This window comes from Pseudopodoces humilis, chromosome 7 (genome assembly GCF_049639895.1).
Source record: "Pseudopodoces humilis isolate 2021_Gansu_Grassland_sample_001 chromosome 7, ASM4963989v1, whole genome shotgun sequence".
NCBI lineage: Eukaryota > Metazoa > Chordata > Aves > Passeriformes > Paridae > Pseudopodoces > Pseudopodoces humilis.
In genome coordinates this window covers 22,380,032-22,403,529 of record NC_142206.1, presented here as the reverse complement: position 1 = coordinate 22,403,529, position 23,498 = coordinate 22,380,032, and the positions used below count along the sequence as shown (strand labels likewise).

The 23,498-nt window shown below is 37.1% G+C and overlaps 1 protein-coding gene across 5 annotated transcripts in view; it reads right to left on the bottom strand.

The window, feature by feature from the left end:
* Window positions 1-23,498, bottom strand: part of EXT2 (exostosin glycosyltransferase 2) — a 75,305-nt gene that overhangs the window by 6,767 nt on the left and 45,040 nt on the right. For all 5 annotated transcript variants that reach the window (XM_088057903.1, XM_005522408.3, XM_014252095.2 and 2 more), the window contains 4 exons: window positions 11,352-11,518; window positions 3,970-4,113; window positions 3,335-3,463; window positions 2,072-2,154 (listed from right to left, as the gene is read on the bottom strand). In XM_088057903.1, coding sequence (XP_087914029.1) covers window positions 2,072-2,154; window positions 3,335-3,463; window positions 3,970-4,113; window positions 11,352-11,518 — 523 coding nt within the window. The remainder of the gene's footprint in view (window positions 1-2,071; window positions 2,155-3,334; window positions 3,464-3,969; window positions 4,114-11,351; window positions 11,519-23,498) is intronic.

Genomic DNA, 23,498 nt, shown 5'->3' with positions numbered 1-23,498 from the left:
TTAGATAGGTAGGTAGGTAGATGATAGACTGATAGACTGATAGATAGATAAATAGATTGATAGATAGATAGACAGACAGATCGATCGATCGATCCTTACTCACAGCTAAGTTATGGAAATTTCCTCTAGGAGTTGTTACCATTTATTATCCATTTTAAATAACTATCTAACTTAAGATTCAAAAAAAGAAACCTTTTCAGATTCTCAGGTAATTCCTTTATATTTAGGTAGATGATAACAGAGGGCAAGAAGGCATTAAGTGTAGCAAGCAGTTTCAGTATGATATTAAGGATTTTCAAAATCAAGTCTGAATACAGCTAAACTGTCTATCTCTCCAGATTGTACCGCAGTCATACTCTATCTCAGCATGTACTTCTTTGGCTGGGCAAATAAAAGCATGTGGATTTGCAGTCAATCTAACACTTCCCACAACCCAGTATTCTCCACTTTTCAAAATTACAGACAAGCAAAACAACAGTTTAAACATGTTCTCAATAAACTCTCAATGACACTTTACTCTGAGGATACAAGAGCTGCTATAGACATGGAAACATGACCTTTACCCAGCATCATAATGCACTTTAAGTGCAAGGAGCACTTTTTCATCTGTTTCTATAGCATTTCCCTTAATGAGAACCTAGTTCATAACTAAAATTCCTACATGTTGCTGTAGCACTACTACTATGACCATAGGAAAGCTTAACTGGCTTCAGGTAGTCCATCGTGTAGGCCAGGTCAGAACTGTTAGATATGGGGGAACCTCTTGTGCTTCCTTTTAAGCTAACATTTAAGATCTACAAAACTTCCCACCCCTTTCTTAAGTATTTTCCTGAGAGTAATTTTTCCTATCTTAATGGGGTATGTTTTACTTCTGAGTTGCATACTCCTTTTTTTAACCCTGCCTTATTAAAGCCCATACAACATATTAAATTTTCTGACTTCTGCAGAGGAGGACAGAAAAAAGCTCACTGTTAGAATGATAACTAGCAAGATAACCATGCAAATCTGAAATGGCTTATTTTAAATGCAGGTCAGATTTTTTTTTTTTGTCACCTCCTGGAATCATAGAATCATCAGTGGTGGAAGTGATCTTTAAGATCATCAAGTCCAACTGTCTGTTTCTTCTGGTGACTTCTTCCCCCTGCTTACCTACCCCATCAGTTCTATGGTTGCAAATAATTTTTCGCAAAGTTTGCAGGAGAGATGCAACAAGAAGCTCAAGAAGCCTAAAATGAGATACCTTATCAGTCCTAAATCTCAGGTTAATTGCACCTAGTATGTACATTTATTGTCAGATAGTCCATTTCAAACTTGGGTATTGAACAGCTTTGCAAAATGGAGAAACTTTCCCTTATTTCACACATCCAGAAGCCAAGGCAGAGAGAAGCCTAGTGTCTTGGTCAAAGCTGGAAAGCCCTTTATTGTAAAGCAGGGAATGCAAATCTTTTTTACAAATTACAGACTTTCAGTATTTCACTCTAAGCATTCACTGCCTTTCCAATGCATACTTTATTTCAAAACTAAATTTTCAAAAAATATAATAATGCTGCCATAGTTAAAAAATGCAACATGGAATTATGCAGCAACTGCCCTTCACTAGTGGAAGCAATGTGCTTCACAATCCTTGGAGAGAAGACAATGTACAAATATCACTTCAGATAATTTTATTAATAATTTATATAATTTCTGCTCTTTGGTAAGCTACCAAATGTCTGCTTTAAAAAAAAAAAATCATACTTATTACAGTTGATACACCACAGCAAACAGAAATGTGGTATTACTGACAGTACTGCCAACCAAGAACCTGAACTTCATATATGTGTCCTATAAGTTTTACAGCAAAGCTGCTAAAAATTTTACCCGTCCAAAGTTCTTTTCTGTAGTAGTCTACTTTTCAGTGACACATCACTCATCGTAGGAATGACTTATGCTGATCGAATCCATGTAACATTCTTTCAAAATTAGTAATTTATAAAAACACTATCATTTTTGATCCTAATTTAATGAGACACAGGATAAGATTCTAGGGATCAAAACAAGGCAATCAGAGAAATAAAAAGTGGTCACTCACCTTTCCACCATGTGTGTCTGGTCCAGTGATAACCCATCAATTGCTGTGCATTCTGGACATTTGAACTTCTTTCGTGGGGTCACCTGTAGAAAGGCACGGCAGATATTATCAAATATCAACAGAAGGGACATTAATCTCCTTGCACAGAGAGCAGTGCAATACCTCTGAACATGCCTGCAGTGTAAGCTGAGCTGCCTCAAAAAGAGGGGGTGTACAAAAAAAAAAAAAAGCCACTCTGTTCCTCCATTCAGCTCCATCTGGCCTGGCTGACTGCAAAATTCACAGGGGCCCAATAAAAACAGCTTGGAGGGCTTTTTCCTTCTGTAACTGAAAAGAAGTGGCGATGACAAGCTCCTTAATTCCTGTTTAATGACTGTTTTCTCACTGCCAAGGTCCCTGTATAAACACCATTTGTTCTTGCAGCCATAACAGCGATGAAATATAGCTTCCCATACTTCACCGTAACGTTAATCCAACAGGCGCTCTTTTGCTCTCTCCAGTTAAGAGCTGACTGGCAAACTCTGCAAGACTCTCCGAATCGCACAGAGGTGCCAAATTACTCTGCTGTGCCCTCATGCAGCTCAAAAACTTTTTCAGCAAAAGCACACACTTTATCTTCTAAAGACTTTTCTAGGAAATGCAGCCACCAGTCCCAGTAAATGATGATGGACAGATGGGAGAACGGACCCAGCTAATTGAAGTAATGCCTGGTGGCCTCTAAATCTCATTCCAAGTTGACACACTTTGAAATGAATGTACAGAGTGAATGTCTAGACCTGAAAACGTGTCGAAACATGTCAGGAAATTAATTCAGGGATAAAAAGTTCATTTAAAGCTGATCTTGCAATTAATGTTCTTGCAATTAACATTCCTATAAATCAGCTGTTGTCAGGCCACGATGAAGCGAGCTGTGGACAGTTGGCAATTTCTTTCCTCTAGCAGTCTCAAATAGTTAAAATATATGAATGTGGGCATGTACATATACACACACATATGTACAGCTGTCATTTAAATTATCTTTTTTATAGTTCATCTAGATGGTTAAAATAACAACCAGAAACAACTGGTAAGGCACAATTCTCTGTTCTCAGTTAACATAAAAATTTCACTTTTTCTATCATGGAAGGAGACTAAGATACCATACTGGGGAAAAATGAGGGAAAAAGGAGAATTAAGTAACATATTGAAGCCTACTGAATAAATTTAAGTATGTATCTCATGTTTTTTAATTTTCAAAATATATAAACAGCAGAAAAGCCACACCTTAATGACTGATTTGCCAGTGACATTTGCTACTAGAAAATTCATGGCAATATCTTCACAATTCATATGAGCATCCACCCAATTCTTGATGTCTCCAGGCATTTTATAGGTGTAAAGATAGTTGAAATACTGCAGAGGAGAGAGAAAGAGAAAGAAGATAATTTTAAATATAGATACAGTAACTGCAAGACTAAGTATTTCAGTTGTGGAATAGCTGCCTTCAGACAAAAACTACTTCAGCAGATAGAAAATAATTTTTGGGTGCTAAACTGCATAACTATTCCTTTAGTGACCACCACAAAAATTTTGTTAAAATTCGTTTTCTTTTCTGAGCCTGGCAGCTACAAGGCTACATTCCCTGAAAAATCTGCTATGTACTTTCAGGTCATGCAAACTGGCAGGAGTTTTGTAAGTTCATAAAGGTAAGTAATGATTTTATTTTACTGGCAGAGACAAATCAGTGGTTTTCACAGCAACTGAAGGAGGATTAGGGAAAGCTCACAATCAGTTCTCCAACTGTTTTAAAGAAAATAATCACAGCACCACAAAAACTGATGGAACAATGACAGAAACACATATAGACCTTTTTTTTAATGTACATATTTTACATTAATACAATGCAAGTTGTATATTACCTTGTGATAAAAGGCTGCCCCAGTGAGCACCATTGAGACTTCATTGGTCCATTCTGATTCATATTTCCATTTGTTCATCTCATGGTCCCAAAGATGCAGGCGGCCTGGATATCCAACCAACCTGTCAGGGAACTCACGCCAGACCTGAAGAGAAGAAACATGACATGCTGTTAACCAGGCCTGCACAGAAAGCAAATGCAACACATCTGCTTTGGAAGGATAGAGTTTCAGTGGGGCAAGGATCACTTAAATTCTTCTAAGTCCAAGTTCTTGGAACAAAATGTTGCCAGGAAGAAGTACAAAAAAGAGCAAGCTTGCTGTGGAAGGACCCTGCTGCTCAGAGAAGCCATGTCCCAGAGCAAAAGGCCACTAACGGAATATTAAATAATTGCTATAGAGAAACACAAATGACTATTCAAAAAGATTTTAACTCTAACTAAACACAAGCACGATTAAAATGAAACTTTTGATGTTAACTTCAGTAGATATGAACACAACCTAACTACTTTCACAGCTGGATTTGGATCTAACCGACCTGCTTCCTTTGTCAGGAACTGGTTTAAATTTTAATATTTCTGGTATTCTTTAGTGGGTGCTTGGCCACATGGAAGGCTGCTCTGCCCTTGACTTGTTCCAGACAGCTGGATACAATCAAGATACCATCCTTGTCACTCCATGCATTATTTTATAGCTGACTACAGGATCAAATACAGTAGACAAGAACAAGGAGAAGGGCATCATTAATGCAACCCCAGTTCTCCACACTGCTGCCCACATTAAATAATGGACAATTTTTGCATTAGAGAAAAAGGGAGGAAGGATTATAATTATTTAGAGGGCTCTGAACGCTATTTGTTTTCTAGATACAGGTTGTCTGCATTGTATGCAGACAAATTATTCAAGATTTGTCCCTTAATCCAAATAACTGCTAGGTCTGCTGGAAGAATGAGTTTTACTCTCTAACACACAGCTTACAAGAGTTTCTGGTTTAGGTTGGTAATGGATAAACAAACATCCATACATAATGAAATTTTTGTAAGCAAGATCAACAACAAGAAACTCAACAAGTACCTCAAAAATCCCCAAGGACACCTACACAATCTCTTTTGTCTGTACAAAAGATAAGGGAACCCTACAGTTGAATGTGCAGTAAAGAAAGTGTTATCTGGAATCCTGTAAATGTCATCCCATCAGCAGCTCACTTTGGGTGCTTTTTATGTGTCAGGACATTTCAGTTGGGAGGCCTGGACTATAAGGACTCTATGCAAGTATTTTGTCAAAGTAAATATGACAAAACAATCAGACTTAAGTTACTGCTTCTGCATCTACATTTCTATGATTTTGCATTACTCTATACCTTCTCATCTATACATCTCAACACATTTTATTGCTGTCAGTTAATACAGCTTCAGAATCCCATGATGAGAGCAGTTATTATTTCAAACGTCCAGATGAGGAAACCTGCCAAAAATCATACAGGAAACAAGAATGGGAACCAGATCTTCTGACTCCTCGACTTCTATTTTATCCAGAAATCAATCTTTCTAGACAGTTCTAGGGCATAAGTACTGGGATAGTATTTAGATATGACAACACTCCAACACAAAGGGTTCTTGAAATCAGAAATAACTTGGAACTGAAGGAAGAGAATTCATAGGACACTTAAAAGTTGGTGCCATAAGCTAATTAAATACAGACTTCTAGCAGGCAAGCCAGTGAGGGTTTGAAATAACTATTTTGATGTGATGTAGAAAACCTTAAAAAAGAACACAAAACTAAATGTACAATGCTCAGAAGTTTATTCCTCATTCTCCAGAACTCAAAAAAATAATGACTTCGTTTTAAGCCTGAATATTAAAATGTCTATCTCCCAGCTGTTGGAAGGCACCACCACATAAGCTACTGAAGCTCAGCAAAGGATTTGACAGAACACTACAGATCTGCACCGTACTGGGCTAAGAATTCTTGTAGAGGAAATGGCATGCATATTAACAGCAGCTGAAAGAAAGATTAAAGTCAGCTACTGCTTCCCACGGGATTGCAGTGCCTTCTCAACACAGAACCCTGGATTCATATTCCTTCCAGTTTTTGCCCTTGGTGTCATCTTCAAGACTCCAAATGACATAAAATAAAAGCCAACTATAATGCACATTACTCATACATATGTCCTTGAGTCACTCTAAATATCAACTCTGCCCTGTAAAAAAATTTCCTGGCCTCTGAAAATTGTCAGTTCAATGCACCTAAAAAATAATTTTGGTGTTTTGAACAAAGATTCCCTTTAAAAGTAATGCTTTTGAAGTCAGTGGAAAAGCTTGGCTCTTTTAAAATGTTCACCACTAGCTCACTCAATGGTAATTCTGGAAAGGCTCCCAGTGGCTCCATCCAGCTCATTGCCCAAATCCATACATATGCTTTGTGCCAAAATTAATATATACAGCTACTGCTTATAAGGAAGCTTTCAGAATAAAAATAATGGTAATGATTCTAATACTATTCTCTATTTTGTACTACTGTCCATTTTCCTGTTTGATGGTTGCCTATAATTTATTAGTCTGTTAGGAATACATTTCATTTTAGCCAGTGATCTTATTAGCTTTCTCAGACTGAGAGGGATGGCCTGATTTAATATTGGTAAGGGACACATCCAAGGAAAAACATTACCAAGTGAAGAGGAGGTATGCTTCTTTGCAGACAAGTCATTCCAAAGACTCTGCTAGTCAACCCTGAAGTTAAATATTTTTGGATGAAGCATCTCCCAGATGAAATGTCAAATAGAAGTTCTGACTTAGTAGTTTTACTAAAAGTCTTGTAAGGAAAACCAAAAGGAAATGATAGTAATTTTGTTTCCAAGTTGAGTTCCCAAGTGACATAAACAGCATAGCTAGAACACCCTCCAGCCTCACCTCTCCAGAGCTCTTTCTGCCTCACAGCCTCAACTATTCTGTGCAATTTGCTGTGCCACCAGAACAGCAAACTCTCCATATAGCTGGAAGGATAGAGAAGAATTTCCTTCTACAAAACATTCTCAAACATTTCTGCATTAAATTCAGTAAACTACATTAAGTCACATGCAATTTCAGCAATTTAATAAACAGAAAAATAGTCAGCATTTCTAAGGCTACCATGACGACATTGTACGAACAAAACACTGACTATTCTCTACAAATGAAAACAAACTCAACCCATCAGTACTCCTGCCTTCCAAAGGCTCATCCACTCTTAATTCTTTCCCAGTCCTCAAAGAAATGGCTTGTGCTATCACTAAAAAATAAAGTAAAATGTAAACGCAGAGGCCATTAAAAGATGCATGATGCTTTGCACACACACATTGTGTAAAATATCATCAATTTGAAGAAGAGCTTTGAATGTGGCCAGCAGTGAATAATTCTTTTGTTAAGCAGAGATAGTACTCATCCTACAAAGGACTGCTGAAAACTAAACTTTTAAAGTCAAAATGAGCAAGGAAGAATTCCTCTGAAGAAGGCATTCAAACTTCATGAAAATTTCAGCCTAGCAAAATATGCAATTCAACAGAATAGATTATTTTTTAAAAATGCCAGAGGCATGAAGCACTGAAAAACAATTTTGAGACAGAATAAGATCATTTACCAACAGAAGGCCAAAATTTTTCAACAGAAAAAAATGCAAACTTAGCAATGCACCAAACTGTACATTTTATGAACGAAAAACATAGGCTCAGAACAATAATCCTCATTTGGACTATTTATATTATTGCTCTAATAAAAATACTTTGTCTCTGTAAGGACAAAGAGCTGCAAAAGTATGTGGTAAGAAATTACTTAATGCTAAAACATCTGCCTCGAGGCCAGCTGATACACAGAGGTGAGAATGCTTGATTTCAGTCTTGTATTCAAACACCAAACACTTCAGAGGTGGCCAATGGTTCTGCTTTAATTTTTTAAGACTGTGATAATCTAAATACTTGTTCCATTTCTTGTGTCTCTCTAATACTCTGTGAACAACAAAGTTCAGTAAGTGGGAAAAAATTACATAGACACAGGAGTTCTTTTCCAGTGTCCCAAGTCATGTAACTTAACAGAACTACTTTTTCCAAAGTCAGAATGTCATGACTATTCTCCTGCTACCTTAATACAGCAGCACACAGGAACTATTTTTCTGCCTGCTCCAATAGATTTATGCAAGGTCATAAATCACTGTACCATAATAGTTCACTTTTAACAAGTAAAAAAAGTCTGACACTTTGAGTGTTACTATAATTTTTTATGGCTGAAAGTGTACAGAGATCAAAGTTTTCTGGGTTTTTTTTTTTTCAGGCTTGCTCTATACATTCAGACAAGTGTGTGACAGAGGGGGTTTTGCCACACGTTTAAATGCAAAGTCTCAAGGATGTCAGGAGAGAAAAGAGAATTACTGAATGTCACGTTTCCAGCCCTTCATATGACCAAAGCAGAAGCAGACCTACTTTTAAAAGAAAACTTTTTAGTAACCTTATATGCTGCTACTGTTCCCTATGGATTCCTCTGCAAATGAGTCAATAGTTTGAGAGATACTTTTCTGGTAACACACATAAACAGATAAATAAATTATCACAGGCTGAGGACAATTTAAACATCTGGGAGCCAGCTCAGGCCTGTCAAGCAAGTCACAGACACTCAAGGACAGGAAAGATCAATCTTCAGCCCCTGATTTCTGTGCCAGAGAGTAGGAGTTATATCACCCACCTCCTATTCGAAGAAAATTGTGTATTTCTAGAATAATTTTCTCTGCTTCTGTATTCAAAGACATTTATATTCAATTAACTTACTGAGGGGGTGGGGGTGGTGAAGCCAAACTCAAAGTATAAGGATTCAAATTACTCATAGGTTTTCCTCAACTATCTTCTCAATACAGCACTTTAACTTTCCATCAATGTTACTGTGCAATAATCTGACTTACCAGAATCAGAAAGGAATAGGATTTATAATAAAATGCAAAAAACTGCAAAAGAAACAGTTTTCAGTGTGCCAAACTAAACAACCTCATGTCCAAACGGTTACATTCACACAGAATATAAGGACTGTTACTCAGATAGTCCCTGCAACCAAGACACATGGCCATAAGGCCAATAAATGAGCCAGCAAAGTCAACCTGTAGACCTGTTGGACTTTAGTCCTAGGAGATGAACACTTGCAGGGCCCAATTATCCCTGAATTGCACTGACTGCAGGAGAATTCACATCAAATTTTCTTTGCCTTATTTTTGCTTTTCATGAGGATAGCACCTTTCTGTATGAGTGACCAGACTCAATATAAGTGATATTACAGATACTGTCCATTGAGGATGTTAAAATTAACAATTCAGACACATGAAAACCAAGGTTCTGCTTCACATGACTTGTGGCTGACACAGCTGGAACCCAGCTGCAGTTGAATCTTTGCTTCAAAGCCCTTCAAGTCTGCTCTGCCAATAGCAGAACTATTTACACGTAGTCACTTAGGTGACTTCAGTAAGTCACTCCTTAATCACTTTATCTGAGACAGCTTTATGAAAATGGAAATCAAACTGCAAATGGAGCAAGGATTTATGCAGCATGCACATTATGGATCTGCTATCTTTCATCTCATCAGATCACTTTTAAAACTAGTAGTTATAAGAACCAACACAGGCAAAAGTCAGCTTGCAGAATTGCCAGAACTTGATTGCTCTGCTGTTGCAGTACAATGCTTAAAGCATTCAATGTAGACAACAAAGTATAGAGAAGGTCTGTGCAGCCAAAATCCCCTTCCTTCAGTTGTCTTCTCTTCCTTCCATCTTTCACACTTCATGTATTAACTCGCTACTCTTAACCTGGCAAGGGAAGTATTTCCTTTCTGGAGACACGCATGATAGATGAAACCTCTGTCTCCACTACTTAACATCTTTGTTATTACTTCAGCATACCTACATTCTGCCATTTCTGGAGTCCAAAAGCTTGTTACTTGCTAACAATCTCTTTCTCTCAAGAGAGAAGAAGAGCAATATTTTACCACACATGTACATACGTTAAAGAAATACTTCCAACATATTTTAAAAAAATATCATCTTGTATTAACTGCACTTAAGATTGCTAAAAATTGGACACCTACCAAACTGCACTAGCTTTCTCCACTTTAGAGAAGCAGTTTTCATAATTTCATTTAATTCAGGTAACAGTTTCATGTTCTAGCTCTCACATAGGAAGCGCAGTGTTGTTTTGCTGTTGATAATGCATGTACAGGTACGACTAAATAATTCAAAGCTTTCATAAAATATGGTAATGGTATTACATTTTCTAATGTTTCTGATTTGTTTACAAATAGAGCATCTTTGTCTTAAATACACAGATAAAACAGTAATGTTAGATTATGGACTGTGTCATAGACCCATAGACAAATGGAAGACTATGGGGAATAAAACAGAGAATACAATGGAACTGATAAAGAAGCCTAGTATCTCAGGTGTAATCAGACAGATTAGGGAGAGACAGACACAGATGTCTACTCCCTAGGGTAGAAGTGACCAAGAGATATGTTGTGAAACTTTGTAATGATTATCAGGTGAAATGATGTCATGAAGAATATGTACCCAATGGGAAATTGTTACCAAAAATAGAACCCTATATAGGTGCCATACAAGTAAAACCCTTATATAAATGCCTTGTATACTCAATAAAATTGGCTTCTGATCTCAACTCGGATGTCTCCGCCTCTCAATTGCCGATAGACGACAAAAATTACCTAAATCAAAACATAGTTTTGGAAGAAAGACAACAGTGTTGCTTCAACTGTACTTTTAACAAACAATTCAAGAACTTATTAAGACTGTCACCTCTTTGTACCGCCATGGGTAACTGATTTGGACAAGCTTTCTTTTTGTCCATACCCTCATCACAACAGCAGCTGTTGAAGCTTTGCCATTTCAAGCACATGATCCATGTGTCCCCTCCTTGAAATTCTTCAGTTCTTCTTTTCACTGCATACCACCTTACTTCGGCATGTCCTCAAGAGGCCTCCTCTGTTCCCAACACTTAATCTCTGAAACTTGTCTTGTCCATCAAGCCACGTTCACTTGGCTAGCATTTCCTATTTATCTGAAGCTGCTAAGAAAAATGCAGTTCAGTTTTCAGTCTGTTTCTACTGCACTAATTCCACTACAACATTTTCTGGAGTCTCTTGGCACTCCTGTGCCAGCTACTGAAAACCTCTTAGCTGGTAGTTTTTCCAATAAAGTAATGACTATCTGTAGAATTATTTCAGTCAGCACTGAACTCTTAAGGTAAAGAGAGATGAAACAACCTGAATCAACAGACTGTGCAGTGCTTCCTCCACTTTATATACACTTCATATATACTAATGGTGAAGTGAACAGCCTAAGAAACAAGGAAAAACCAATTCTCTTACCTCATAGCCAAACTGGAGTTCATCGGAGGTTAGCATAATGATATCATCATCAATAGCCAACACTGCTTCTGTTTCAATCTCATCATAAGGGAAGAAGCGGTTGCTAAGTTTGTTTTCTGCAGTCCTAACAACTTTCAGGGGAACACGAATCTTTGGCCAGAGGGAATCTAGAGAATTAGAGAAAAATTAAAATAAATAGAATTCAATGTTATACTTTACTTCTGAGTCTGCACATCCATCTTAGCTACTCTTTACTCTTTTCTTCTTCACATGTAAACAAAAACTTCTTAATGGCAAATTTACAGCAGTTTCAGTTTGGCAAACACAAGCATATGAAGGCAAGAGGCAGAAGTTCAGCTACATTTCTTTCTGTATGTCTCTACAAAGAGCTTCATGGGCAGCTACACAGAAAATAGTTTGCAACACTCACAGAGCAAGTGTAGGGATAATATGTATTAGGACACACAGCATGAGAAGATCCTTCACTCAACTGCAATTAAAATAATTTGAAGCAGCAGTATGCAATCACTGACTGCAAGCCTAGGGTCATAAAGAATTAGACTAAGAGTGTTAGTTCTATCAGGTGCTGAGAAAAATAAATTTTATTGTATCAATTAAATGTTTAGCACTATTGACTATTGCTAAGGAGTAGATTTGGTATCTCAGCAATTTCTTTCATCTTCAAAGTCACAGTGATAATTTAAAACTAGGTAAATACAAATAGATTCTAACTTGTGCCCTACAGCATTCTTCCAAATACAACAGAGTACTGGAGTACACACACATTAAAATTCACAAGTCAAATGAGGATTTAAATAGCAACAAAACCCATGTAGATACAAAACTGGATCCAAGTCACTGTACAATGGGATTAATTTCCATTTTTTCCTAGATGTTTAACATGTAGCACCTTAAGTATCACGTTAACAGCTTCTGCATATATTCAAAAATTTTCAAAACCCTATTCTCTTCCTACAAAGGAGTAACTGTAGCTGTAAGTATAGAGCACCAAGCCAAAGGAAATGGAAGTAAGGGCTGAATATTAAACATTCATTCTAAATGCATATAACCATGTACAGTTTCTACCACAGAGGTTAACAGTAGTCATTATTTAAGTATGGAGCATCCCAAAAGCAACTACTCATGAAAAAGTATTTTGATTAAAAGCAAGAGAGACATGGCCAAACTGGAGAGACTTCAGCAAAGAACCATGAAGGTAATGATGGCACTGCAGCATCTTCCCTACAAGGAAAGACTGAGAGTGCTGTGGCTATTTAGCCTAGAGAAGAGAAGGCTCAAGGAAGGTCTCACCAATATATACAAATACCTGAAGGGAAGCTGCAAGGAAGATAGAACTAGGCTACTTTCACTGGCCAGTGAAAAGACCATAGACAACGGCACAAATTGAAACACAATTTTACCTGTTTGCAGACACAGACAGACATGCTAAAATGCTGTTTTATTCTGGTGTTTTTATATTTCAAATCATGTTAAAACATTGAAAATGGTACAAAAATAGTCACACGAGTTATTTGAGGTCAGAAGAAAATGCCTTTTGGTAGGAAGATTATGGAGATCAATCTGTTTAGTTTACTAAAAGAAGGAGCAAAAATTTGATTAACATGTACAAGCACCTACACAAGAAGAAAAATATCTTCAACAAACTGGAGAAAGACATAACAAAAAACAATGACTGGAATCTAAAGCCAGGCAAATTCAAAGTAAGGCAGACATTTTTAATAGTAACAGTGGTTAACTTCTGGCAAAAGTTAAAAAGGACAGCAGTTGGTTCTGTACATCTTGTCATTCAACAAGACTGGGCATTATTACAGAAGATGCAGCCAAGTTAAAAGTCACTGGACTGAAAAGAACGACAATGTGGACCCACAGGTCAACCCAGATGGTCTTACTGAACCTTCTGCCTCAAACTCCATGAAAAGTAAGGTTGTTGACTGTCACCAGGATAAGAATAGGAAGTTTTAATAAAACTACTAGGACATATGGAGCAAATACAGAAATTCAGAAAAAAGCATAAGGAAATAAGATCCTTGTTGCTGTGTTTTGAGAATGAAAAGTGGAAATTAAAATAGGTGTCAATGAAAAAATCCACTGTAAGGACAAAAATAAGAGAAGTCCTAACCTGAGAAAATGTTTTAAGTTTTTAAACAACATATGATCATATACTGGAATTGTTCTCAACAGAAGGATCTGAAGAATGCTGGCTGACAGACAACACCAAAAATAATGGGATACAATTATCTGCACACACTTCCAATTCCATCATAACCTTGAATCAGGTCTGCCTCCAAGACAGTTTAGCACTCCTTCCACTGTCAGTCTGCTGCACTAGGAAGACAGTACCAGAGAAGAAGAGAAACTACTTCATTCCCACATGTACAAGTAAAATTTGCTATTAGGAAGAAGTGTCCACATCCTTATTGCCACTGGGTATCTCAGATTTAACAGCTCACACAACACTCAAAAAACCCACAAATCTGCACACTGCTAAAAGACACCAGAGTCCAAACATTACTTCACTCGAGAAAACAAAGCAATATTTCCAAACCACAGTGAGTCTTCAAAAGTCAGTTTTTCTTGGAGCTGTATTTTAGAAAGAACTGGCATGCATGAGTGGCCAAAAGAAAAAAAAACAAAAAAAAACCCCAAACAAAAAACAATGAAGAAACACAGATTGATATTTACTGGCAAAATTTGTATTCAGTATTCAGCTTCCTACCCCAAGGTTTTTCCCGTAAGGTTGAAAACGTGTCAGTAAAATCTACTTTTATCTGTGTGGCCTTGAAGATCATGGTCTTTATTTGACACATATGCACATTCTTGTCCTGTTCTACTCACCTCTTGTCCTTCTACTAGAAGGCATGAGGCATCAGCCCTAGCACATGTGAGTGGCTTGTGATCTTGACCAATAGTCAGCTGGCAGGATTCAATCCCATTGCTGACAGACTGATGGAAGTCATGGTCAGCCACCAGCTGGGGAGATACAGCAAGTTCCTTGGGACCACTACAAAAATGAAGCATTGAATCCAATTATAGTGTTATGAGCTCATTTTATTCTTAGCATTGTAAGGTCTTTAAAAGCCCTGCATGAATCATAGTTGGAAACAATGATTCCAGTAGACCACTGAAATTCCAAAATTTTCAGCTTACTAGTCATCGTAACCTCAGAAGGCAGTAACACTGAATGACTGGAAGTGTTTAGTACTCTTGATTTCACTCACTGATTTCTTACTAGTTTTACTGTACAATGTGCAAGTACCATTTTATAAATGGTAACAGAGAGTAACAGGTACCTCACAAAGGCAGATGTCATGGCCTTATAAAGGCTACAGACTCTGTAATGTTTGCAAGTTTCTTAAAGACCTTTGGATAATTGCCTATAATTATCCAAATGTAACACCAGGACTGGTATAAAAAAAATTTTAAACAGCCTAATAGATCCCAGAAATACTGCTACAAGTGTTTCAGTTGCAATCAGAATTGCCATAGGTATGCATGCATTTGTAAATTTGTATTTGTATGTAGCATCAAAGTTTACATTTGATACATGCTAAGAATTCTTTTATTCAGTCTTTTCTTCTTTTCATGTCTACTACATGTTGAAAAAAATGGAACCAAAAAATGCAACCAAATTGCAACAAAGTGCAGGAATATATTGAAACAGAAATTGAAACTGAAAAATCACTAGGATCAAAAAATAGTAATTCAGAAAAATAAGCATGCATATAAGCATTAAACTTACAGCTCTTCTGAAAAATCAACTATTTGATAGCTTACTAAAAGACATGCCACTTGCATAAAAATGGTTATAGAATAAAAAGTAATGAAAAGTGTATGAAAAAAGAAGATGTAATCTAATTACAATCAGCATGCTTCTCAGATGTCAGCAAATCCTCTTAAATCCACATGATTTACTAAGGTCTTGGAAAGTCTCTCAAAATGACCAGTCTTCAACAACGGGTATGTTACTGTCAAATATTTGTGCTTTGAGAAACATAATATAAAGTTTCTGAATTTAACCTTAGATTAATGAAAAGAAAATATAAGCATTTTGGAGAACCTTTGAATAAGGCATTAGGGTGCCAGTTACTCTGCAGCATGCAAAATGCACATGGCTACTTGCTGCCTAGAGGCTGACTTGATACTGGAGATTGCTGCCCCTACAGAGATTGAAGCTCATGTGAGATTTTATGACACAATGACACCTGGGTAGCAACTGGCAACCTGTGCAAAATTGACTATCATAAAGGACAGCAGGCTCCAGTGAGAGATCCAAGTATTACAAATTAGCTTTACCACAGGAACTCCAAAAGAAATACATATATAAAAAAGACAGCAGTCACTTCAGAAGTCAAAGTTTTAGACTCCATCAGGAAGGTTAAAATTGCCTATTTTTATTTTAAAGGACCACAAAAGAAAAGTATTTGTATCTAAAGAACAATCAGAAACAGGGTGTGCTACTGGTGTAATATCACACTTTGAATGTTCAGATACTGCTTAGAAAGTTCTGAGAAACCTCAGCACTAGCCAAACATATATGGAGAAAATTCGCAGTTTATCACAGAGCTAGGAATCATAATATCCTGAGTTGGAAGGGACCTAAAGGATCATCAAAGTCCAACTCCTGGCACTGCACAGGACAACCCCAAAAATCACACCATGTGCCTGAGAGCATTGTTCAGACACTTACTGAACTCTGTCAGAGTTGGTGCTGTGACCAGTTCTCTGAGGACCCTGTCCCAGTGCCCACCCAGACTCTGGGTGAAGCACCTTTTCTAGACTTTGATATAACCAAGGTAAAAGCACAGGCTTTATTCTTACAGTTAGATAGACCTTTAACGGAGTATGACAAACACAAAAGAAGCTTAAGAATCTTACATCATAGCAAGAGATCCTTTAGGCATACAAAATTATAAATGCATGTTTGGACTGGGGACTACTCTTACTTTTTAAAAGATCAGTGAGGACTCTGTGATGCAGCAGAAAATAGAAGCAAATTATGGAAATAAAGCTCTCTGGAGTGAATGCAAGCCCATCTATATAATGATTCTGAACAGAATGACAGGCACCTCCTATTGTGTGTCATACTGAAATAATCATGAGAGAAAAGTCAGTAACACTTATACTTGCTCTCTGGTAATGACTCAGGTCACAATTTGCATTATGTGCTGTTTAGGACTAGTAATGCACTGATTGCTGGAGAAGCTCACAGAAAACAGTGTGTGGTCCTCTAAACACAAAATCAGTAGTCTCCCAGCTTTGCCCAATGAATCTCCCTCTTCTAATGGGCATACAGACCCTCACAACCACATGCATGGCTGTGTTTCTGGCTAGCCCATAATTCCTCCATTAAGTCCTGCAAGTCTATATCTCACAGCAAAATTTTCAAGCATGATTTCAAGATGATTTAAACAGTAGGATAATAAGGTACCATAGTTACATTCCCAATTAGAATACATATAAAAGAGCAGCAAAAAATCCCATCCTATAATTATGTGCTTCTCAGCTACAACTGCCAGTGAAATCACATGAGACATGTAAATAAGAGAAGGGAGGACAGTCATGAGAAAGAGGCAACTTCCTTATAATCTAAAGGAATATACCCTTTCACACAAAAAACTTCTCTCATTTTCCACACCTCCCTAGGCTTGTGATCAGATGTCTGTAATGAAAATGTAACTAACATAAGCTTGCATGCTGTTTATATATAAAAATGATTTCTTAGTCTGAAATCCAGCCCTTTTTCTCAGTACTGAATGAACTGTTATATCATACATGAAAGGGGATTATTAAAAATAATAGAGCACAATATTTCCATGGAAGATACTATTTATTTTCAAAGAGAAATGGCATTGTGTCATGGTTTGGGAATGGGACTCCCCAGTTCAGTGCCCCCACCAAGACTCTCCAAACCACACACCTCTCGCTCCCTCTCATTCTTTCCCTTCCCCCTTCCTGCTTCAGGAGGATGGAGAGGAGGAGAATTGGAGGCACAAAAGGCAAAGATCACAAGCTGGGATAAAAATCAACTTACTGGAAACAGCACAAGATAAAATGAACAAGTAGTGGCAACAGTACCAGCAACAGGGTGCAAGAAAAGAAACTATTCACATGGGAAAAAAACCAACAATAGACAATTCCAGTCAGCTTCTTCCACCAAGTTTTCTCAACCAGAGGAAACCCTTCTCCTTGGAAGAGACTCCCTTCCCCTCGAAATGAGTGAGGTAGTACAGAATAGTGAGGTGGTTCAGACTGCAGAAATTAACCTTGTCCCAGCTGGAACCAGGACATACCATTCTGTTGTTAAATACCATTCTCAGTATCCTTGCTTCTGAGAAACTGGGAAGTTAATAACATCTGAAGAAGTCCTTCTGCAGCACACACACTATTGCTGATCTTGTTAGCAGACAGAAGTGCATTTACAAAGGAAATTACTTGCTCTACATGCTAATCATCCATCCCCAGTTTCAACACTCAACCTAGGGAAAATGAGACAGTACAGCAGCTCTACAGAGCTAACCAATATTCTTCGGACACCACTTCTAAGTAGTATCAAGTTCAAAAAATAGCAAGTGATACTTGAATGCAGATGGTTTGTTGCATTTGCAGTTGGAAGCAGTGGGTAAGGATAATGAGGAGCTGGAAACATAGTGCACACTCTTGATGACAAGAACTGAATGCCCATCAGTATTAAAACCAATATGACAATATTTTTAAAATCCACTTATTTGTTAAAATCACTTTTGTGATTATGATGACTCATACAAAGACATTTGTACAAACATTTCTTTTTCTGATTTACTGCCTCAATAACAACACCTATGAGTATCTCATGACTAGTGATAACCTGGATCCCAAATATTAATAAAATAATGCTCTGACTTCCCAAAACTTCTATGGAGACCACTTGGAAATATAAAAAGGATAAACCTTACCAGAAGTTGTGCAAGGTAGACAAAGACTGACACAAAATTGGCAGAAAACATCTTTAAACATGCTGTGTTTGTACCTGCAGTTGCACAGAATCCCATACAGCATACTCAATTCTCATACCTGAACCTTTGTACAAGCTCTCATCTGATGCTTATACTAGCTGGCCTATAGTAATCTGCATGAATACAACTAATTGAACATTGCTGATGAAACCTAATTAATACTTTTTCAGTCTCTAATACTGAATGACAGAATTTTGCTGGAGTCTGAAGTTTCAAAAAAACTGTCAGAAAGAATATCAAGCATGTTACTTCTACTTACTACCAGAATTCCTTCCATTATGGCTGAGTGAAAAAGTCTGTTCAGGTACAAAACAGGTGCTTTCTACCCATATTACAGTATTTATATTGTTCTACTGAAATGCACAGAATTCCTCTTGTATATAACAAAACAGAATATTTGGTTCTAGGACACTAGGGCCCAGTTTGTTAAGATGGGTTTGATAGGCAAACTTTCTAGATTTCCCTAATCTAATGGAAGTAATATTGCAAAATGCTCGTAATATGCCTTATGGAAGACTAAAATCATCATGAATTAGTTCTATAACTAATCAAGGAAAATGGCATAAAGTCCATCATCAAGAAGCCAAATTAATTCAAAACTTAGAGAGAAGTTAAAAAAATATTCCTACCAGTGCTGGCTACCAAAGGCACAGTATGTAAAAAAAACCCTAAACCTGTTACTGAAGATGTTTTTATTAATTTTTTTTTAAGATAACACTTTCTTAAGATACAACAATCCAAAGGATACTCAATACTCACTTTCTTTATCTCCAACAGTTTATATCAATGTCCATTAAGAGCATCAAATAGAAATACAAAGAGTATTATTTCAATAATACCAAAAGAAGTTTATCAGCAACTTAGCTCCAGGATCCGCAACTAAACAGAAAATATACATTCTTTAAAATACACTTTTTATTTTTATAAAACTGAACCAAAAAAGGAATTAAGGTACCACACATGATTTGTAGCTTGTTGCATATTGACTAACAGTAATGAATTTATAGATTGTAATATGATTTATGTGGTAGACAAAGTGATTTCTTCACTTGTCTGAAACAAATGTTGGTGGAAATTTCTATCACAGACCATTTTCTTAAATTTCAGTACTGGCAATTCAGAAAAACACAAATGAAAGGAAGAAAATGTTTGGCTGATGGAGAAAATCATGATTTCTACACAAATATTCCCAGCATCAGGCTCTTGGACCACAATATTTATTTTAATTGATCCAGAGCAAGTGAGAGGAAATATATTGATTTTTTTCCTGTAATATTTCAAGCCTTTTACTATTTATATTAGTATTATACACATAGCTGTGTGTCCAGTGGGCCTACTGACATTACTGCTGCATTAATGGGCTTCTTGCATACAATGCATAGCAGAGAAAATATGCAAAACTCAGCCAAAGTTTTGGCAGAGCAAAGATCACATCCCTAAATTCATTAAGTACTTAAGATAACAAGCAGATTCTATAACGTTTTAAGGTTCCAGATTAGAATCATCAATGCATGTGATATTTTCTTTCTGCTATTTCACATACAAGATTTAATATTTTTACCATCAGAAACCCTGTGTAAACTTCAAACTTTGTTGTCTTTGCACAAGACATCTGTGTTTCTCATAGATTCATCTTGTTTCTTTTCACTGACTCTAAAGAAAACACAGAACCATGAGTTCAGATTTCCACAGATCGCTCTCAGACATTAAGTTAAAAAAATGATCCTTACAAACTCTTAAGACTAAGGAAAAAATAATCGTAGAATTACTACTGATATCTAGCACACATAGATGTAGCTTTCCATTTTTTTATTTTTACATGCTATTTGGTTGAAAACTTTCCAGTCAAGTGTTTAATTAATCCATTGCTCTCTTACCTGCTTACCTTTTTTATCAGCCGGCATAACAAAATAATTCTGTAACAGCAGTGCTGCATCTGCCCTGAGAGGTCTAGGTTTGAAAGGAGTTTGTTTCCAGACACCTTGCACACTCCCCACACCTGTTACCACTGCACAGCAGCCAAGATCAGCTACAGCCTCTTAGCTGGGATGCTCAGCACTACTGACGGCAGTGACCACCTGTGACTCCATGATCTTAAATTTTGTACAATTTTTAGAGAATTTAATTTTTATTCAGTTTTCCTCCTAAGTCATATCATTACATAAAGGCATTATTGCAAATGCATAGCATATTGGTTTGACAATAATGATATTTTCAGTTATAATAATTTTCTGGTGTTGACAGAGGAAAGAAAGGAAAGGCCACATGTCACTTGTGTGGCACTTTGCCAGCTGCATCCCAGGAAACCTAAATCCAGTTTCTCAATTTAGGACACATACTAAGGAAGGCAATTTGGATGTTGTTCACCCAGCCCTCCCACTTACACATGCAAAATGAAAACAAAGGGTTGCAAAACAAAAACAAAACAAAGGCACAAAGGGTTGCAATGACAAAAGCCAAGTTCTGCTTCTGTACCAAAACATGTCCCTTACGTGGAAAGGACCAAGAAATACAGCACTTGATGCTCTAGAAGGTTAAGTGCCTCTGCTTTACTACAACCAATTAAAAATGAATAGCCATAAAAGTGCAGATACTACTGTAGGGTAATAAACTAGACTTTATCAGTGACAGTGGTGCACATTACAAACTTCAAACTCATTCCTTGTTCTAATCCATCAGAAACTTCCTGGCTTTAACAGGCTATAAACAGCAGTAGCTTTGAAGTCCGAGGATTAGGATCACTAATAGATAGACTGAACGAGAGACTGGCTGAAGAGGCAAGTGGAATGCCCTGCATGGATCTGGAATAAAACAAGTTCATTTAATCATACTGACCTCTCTCTAGCCATAGGCCAAGAGATTACAATGGTTGTAACAGCAATAAAGGGACAAGGGACACTAAAAACAAATAGTTATTCACTTCAATGCAATGCTTAGGTTAACGCAAGGACAAAACTGCTTATGCTTTCAACTGTGGTCTCAAGTCCACAATTTTAAGCTCTACAGGTTGTTGTTTTGTTTTTTTAACTAGATTATGACTTAGCAGTAGTAGAGGCAGAAAAAAATTAAACATACTTTGATTTTCAAGTTTAATACAATGATTGAAAAGGTCATTGTAATGATCTATTTGCTTCAATTCTCCTGTATCTCAGACTAACTTGAAGGAAATGTAGAAACAATTCCAGCAATTTGGGTTGAATCCACCCACACTCAATGATCCCATAAGTGTACATATCACTACACATTTTTGCTTTTAGGAAAGAACAGCTTACTGCAAAAATACCAATTGTTATCATATTACACACAACAATTTTTACTCTAAAGGGCTGCAAAATATTTAAAATATGACTAAACTTGACATATTTAGCCCAGAAGTAATAAAGAACACTTTTTAAAGTAAACAATAAAGCTACTTTGCTTTAAACTGCAGCAAGTTGCCAAAATGGCAAATAAGCCGAGTGAATGGTAGCAATAGCTTGGCTCTGAGAAGCTCTTAGGAGATAGTAAATTGAGACAAGTGGTCAGGGATTAATTTCTACATTGCATCTTGCTGCTATGCAGAATAACTAACCTTGAAGAGTAGAACACAGCAGCAGTTGAAGCCTCTGGAAAGAGAATAATAACGTGGAGTCCTAACATACTTCATTCACTACAGAAGAATCTACAATACAGCATTTTTTTAGAAAACGTATTCCTAGAAGGCAACATTTCTTGTCCCACAAAATCACCACATTTTCAGATGAGAATGACAGATCCATATGTACAGCACATGGGAACCAGACTTATATACAGCTACTATAGCTACAGTACTTCATCCAGAATGAGAAGAGGAGGCTTTAATTGCCTAGCACAATGCTCAGGATTTTAGTATTGGTGTTCAGAACTTGAAGAAAGTCACCCTAGGGAACAGTAAGCACAGAAATAAAATGAGCAGCATTGGAGAGTCTGTCTAGCACTGGAGAAGATTACCAAAGGCCAAGCCCAGCTCACTTCCCTTGCATGGGGCAAGACCTCCCATTTATTCCATGGTGACTTCATTATGGAATTCACTGATGTCAAGACCTGTATTTCCAGCTGAGGACCTGGGAAAAGATTACAAGCAGCATGGTCTTGTGAGGCAGGAAGCCTGGGGATGGGAAAGAAGGGAGTTGGCTGGACACAGAGCAGCCCATGGAGTGTACAATGACATTGCATGAAAGGAGTCAAAAAGCCATGGGATAAGGATCTTGGGTTTGAAAATGTAGGCAGCAAGCTGTGAGGACTGGGCAGCCTGAGACCCAGGCCCTGGCACAAGGGGATACAGTACAGCAGTATGCCAGGCCGGCAAAGCACACCTCAGCTACTGAAAACTAAATAATTGAGAGATTTACAGAGCTGAATTCACACTGGAGTAATTAATATACCTTTGAAACCAAACCTTGTTTCAAAAATGTACAGATATAAATAACTTGGGAAAATGCCTGTGAATGAGTCCTCATTTTAAAATAACCACAAATTAAAAAACAATTTAAAAACCATGCAGATGACACCAGACTCACTCACATACTACAAAGGGCAGTACAGTATACCATATGTATTGAAAAGAGAAATATTTTAAAACAGGCACTTATGTATTGTCTTACTGGGCAAGCATTAACATTTTCACAAGATATTCTAGTGGTATGGAAACTCCATTTTGGACAGCTGAAATGTCCTAATTTTTCGTTTCATCAATTAATCAAAATATTCACTTATTTTATAGCTCCAAGCATTCAAAATACTTTGCTGCTTTGAACCACATTTGCTCTAGAAACAGTCCAGTAGCATCAGTATACACACTGTGATGAAAGTCTGTCTACAAAGAAATAAAAGCAAGTATTGACAGATCAGAAATAGGCCTCTCCTTACTACTCCCTCCAAAAATGTTAAGGACAGAAATGTTTCTGTAATACTGTATTTATAACTTTTGATTCAGGAGTTAGCAGCACAACTACTGGTATGCTTTTTTCTTGTTAGCTACTTTGGCTTCTCTTATTCCACTTTCAAACACTCGGTCACAAAAAATCCAAACCAATTATTTTGAAAGAAACATTAACTACTTCTTGAATATAAATGATGTGGAAGAGAGGTCATTCTGTAACAGGTGTCAATAGAC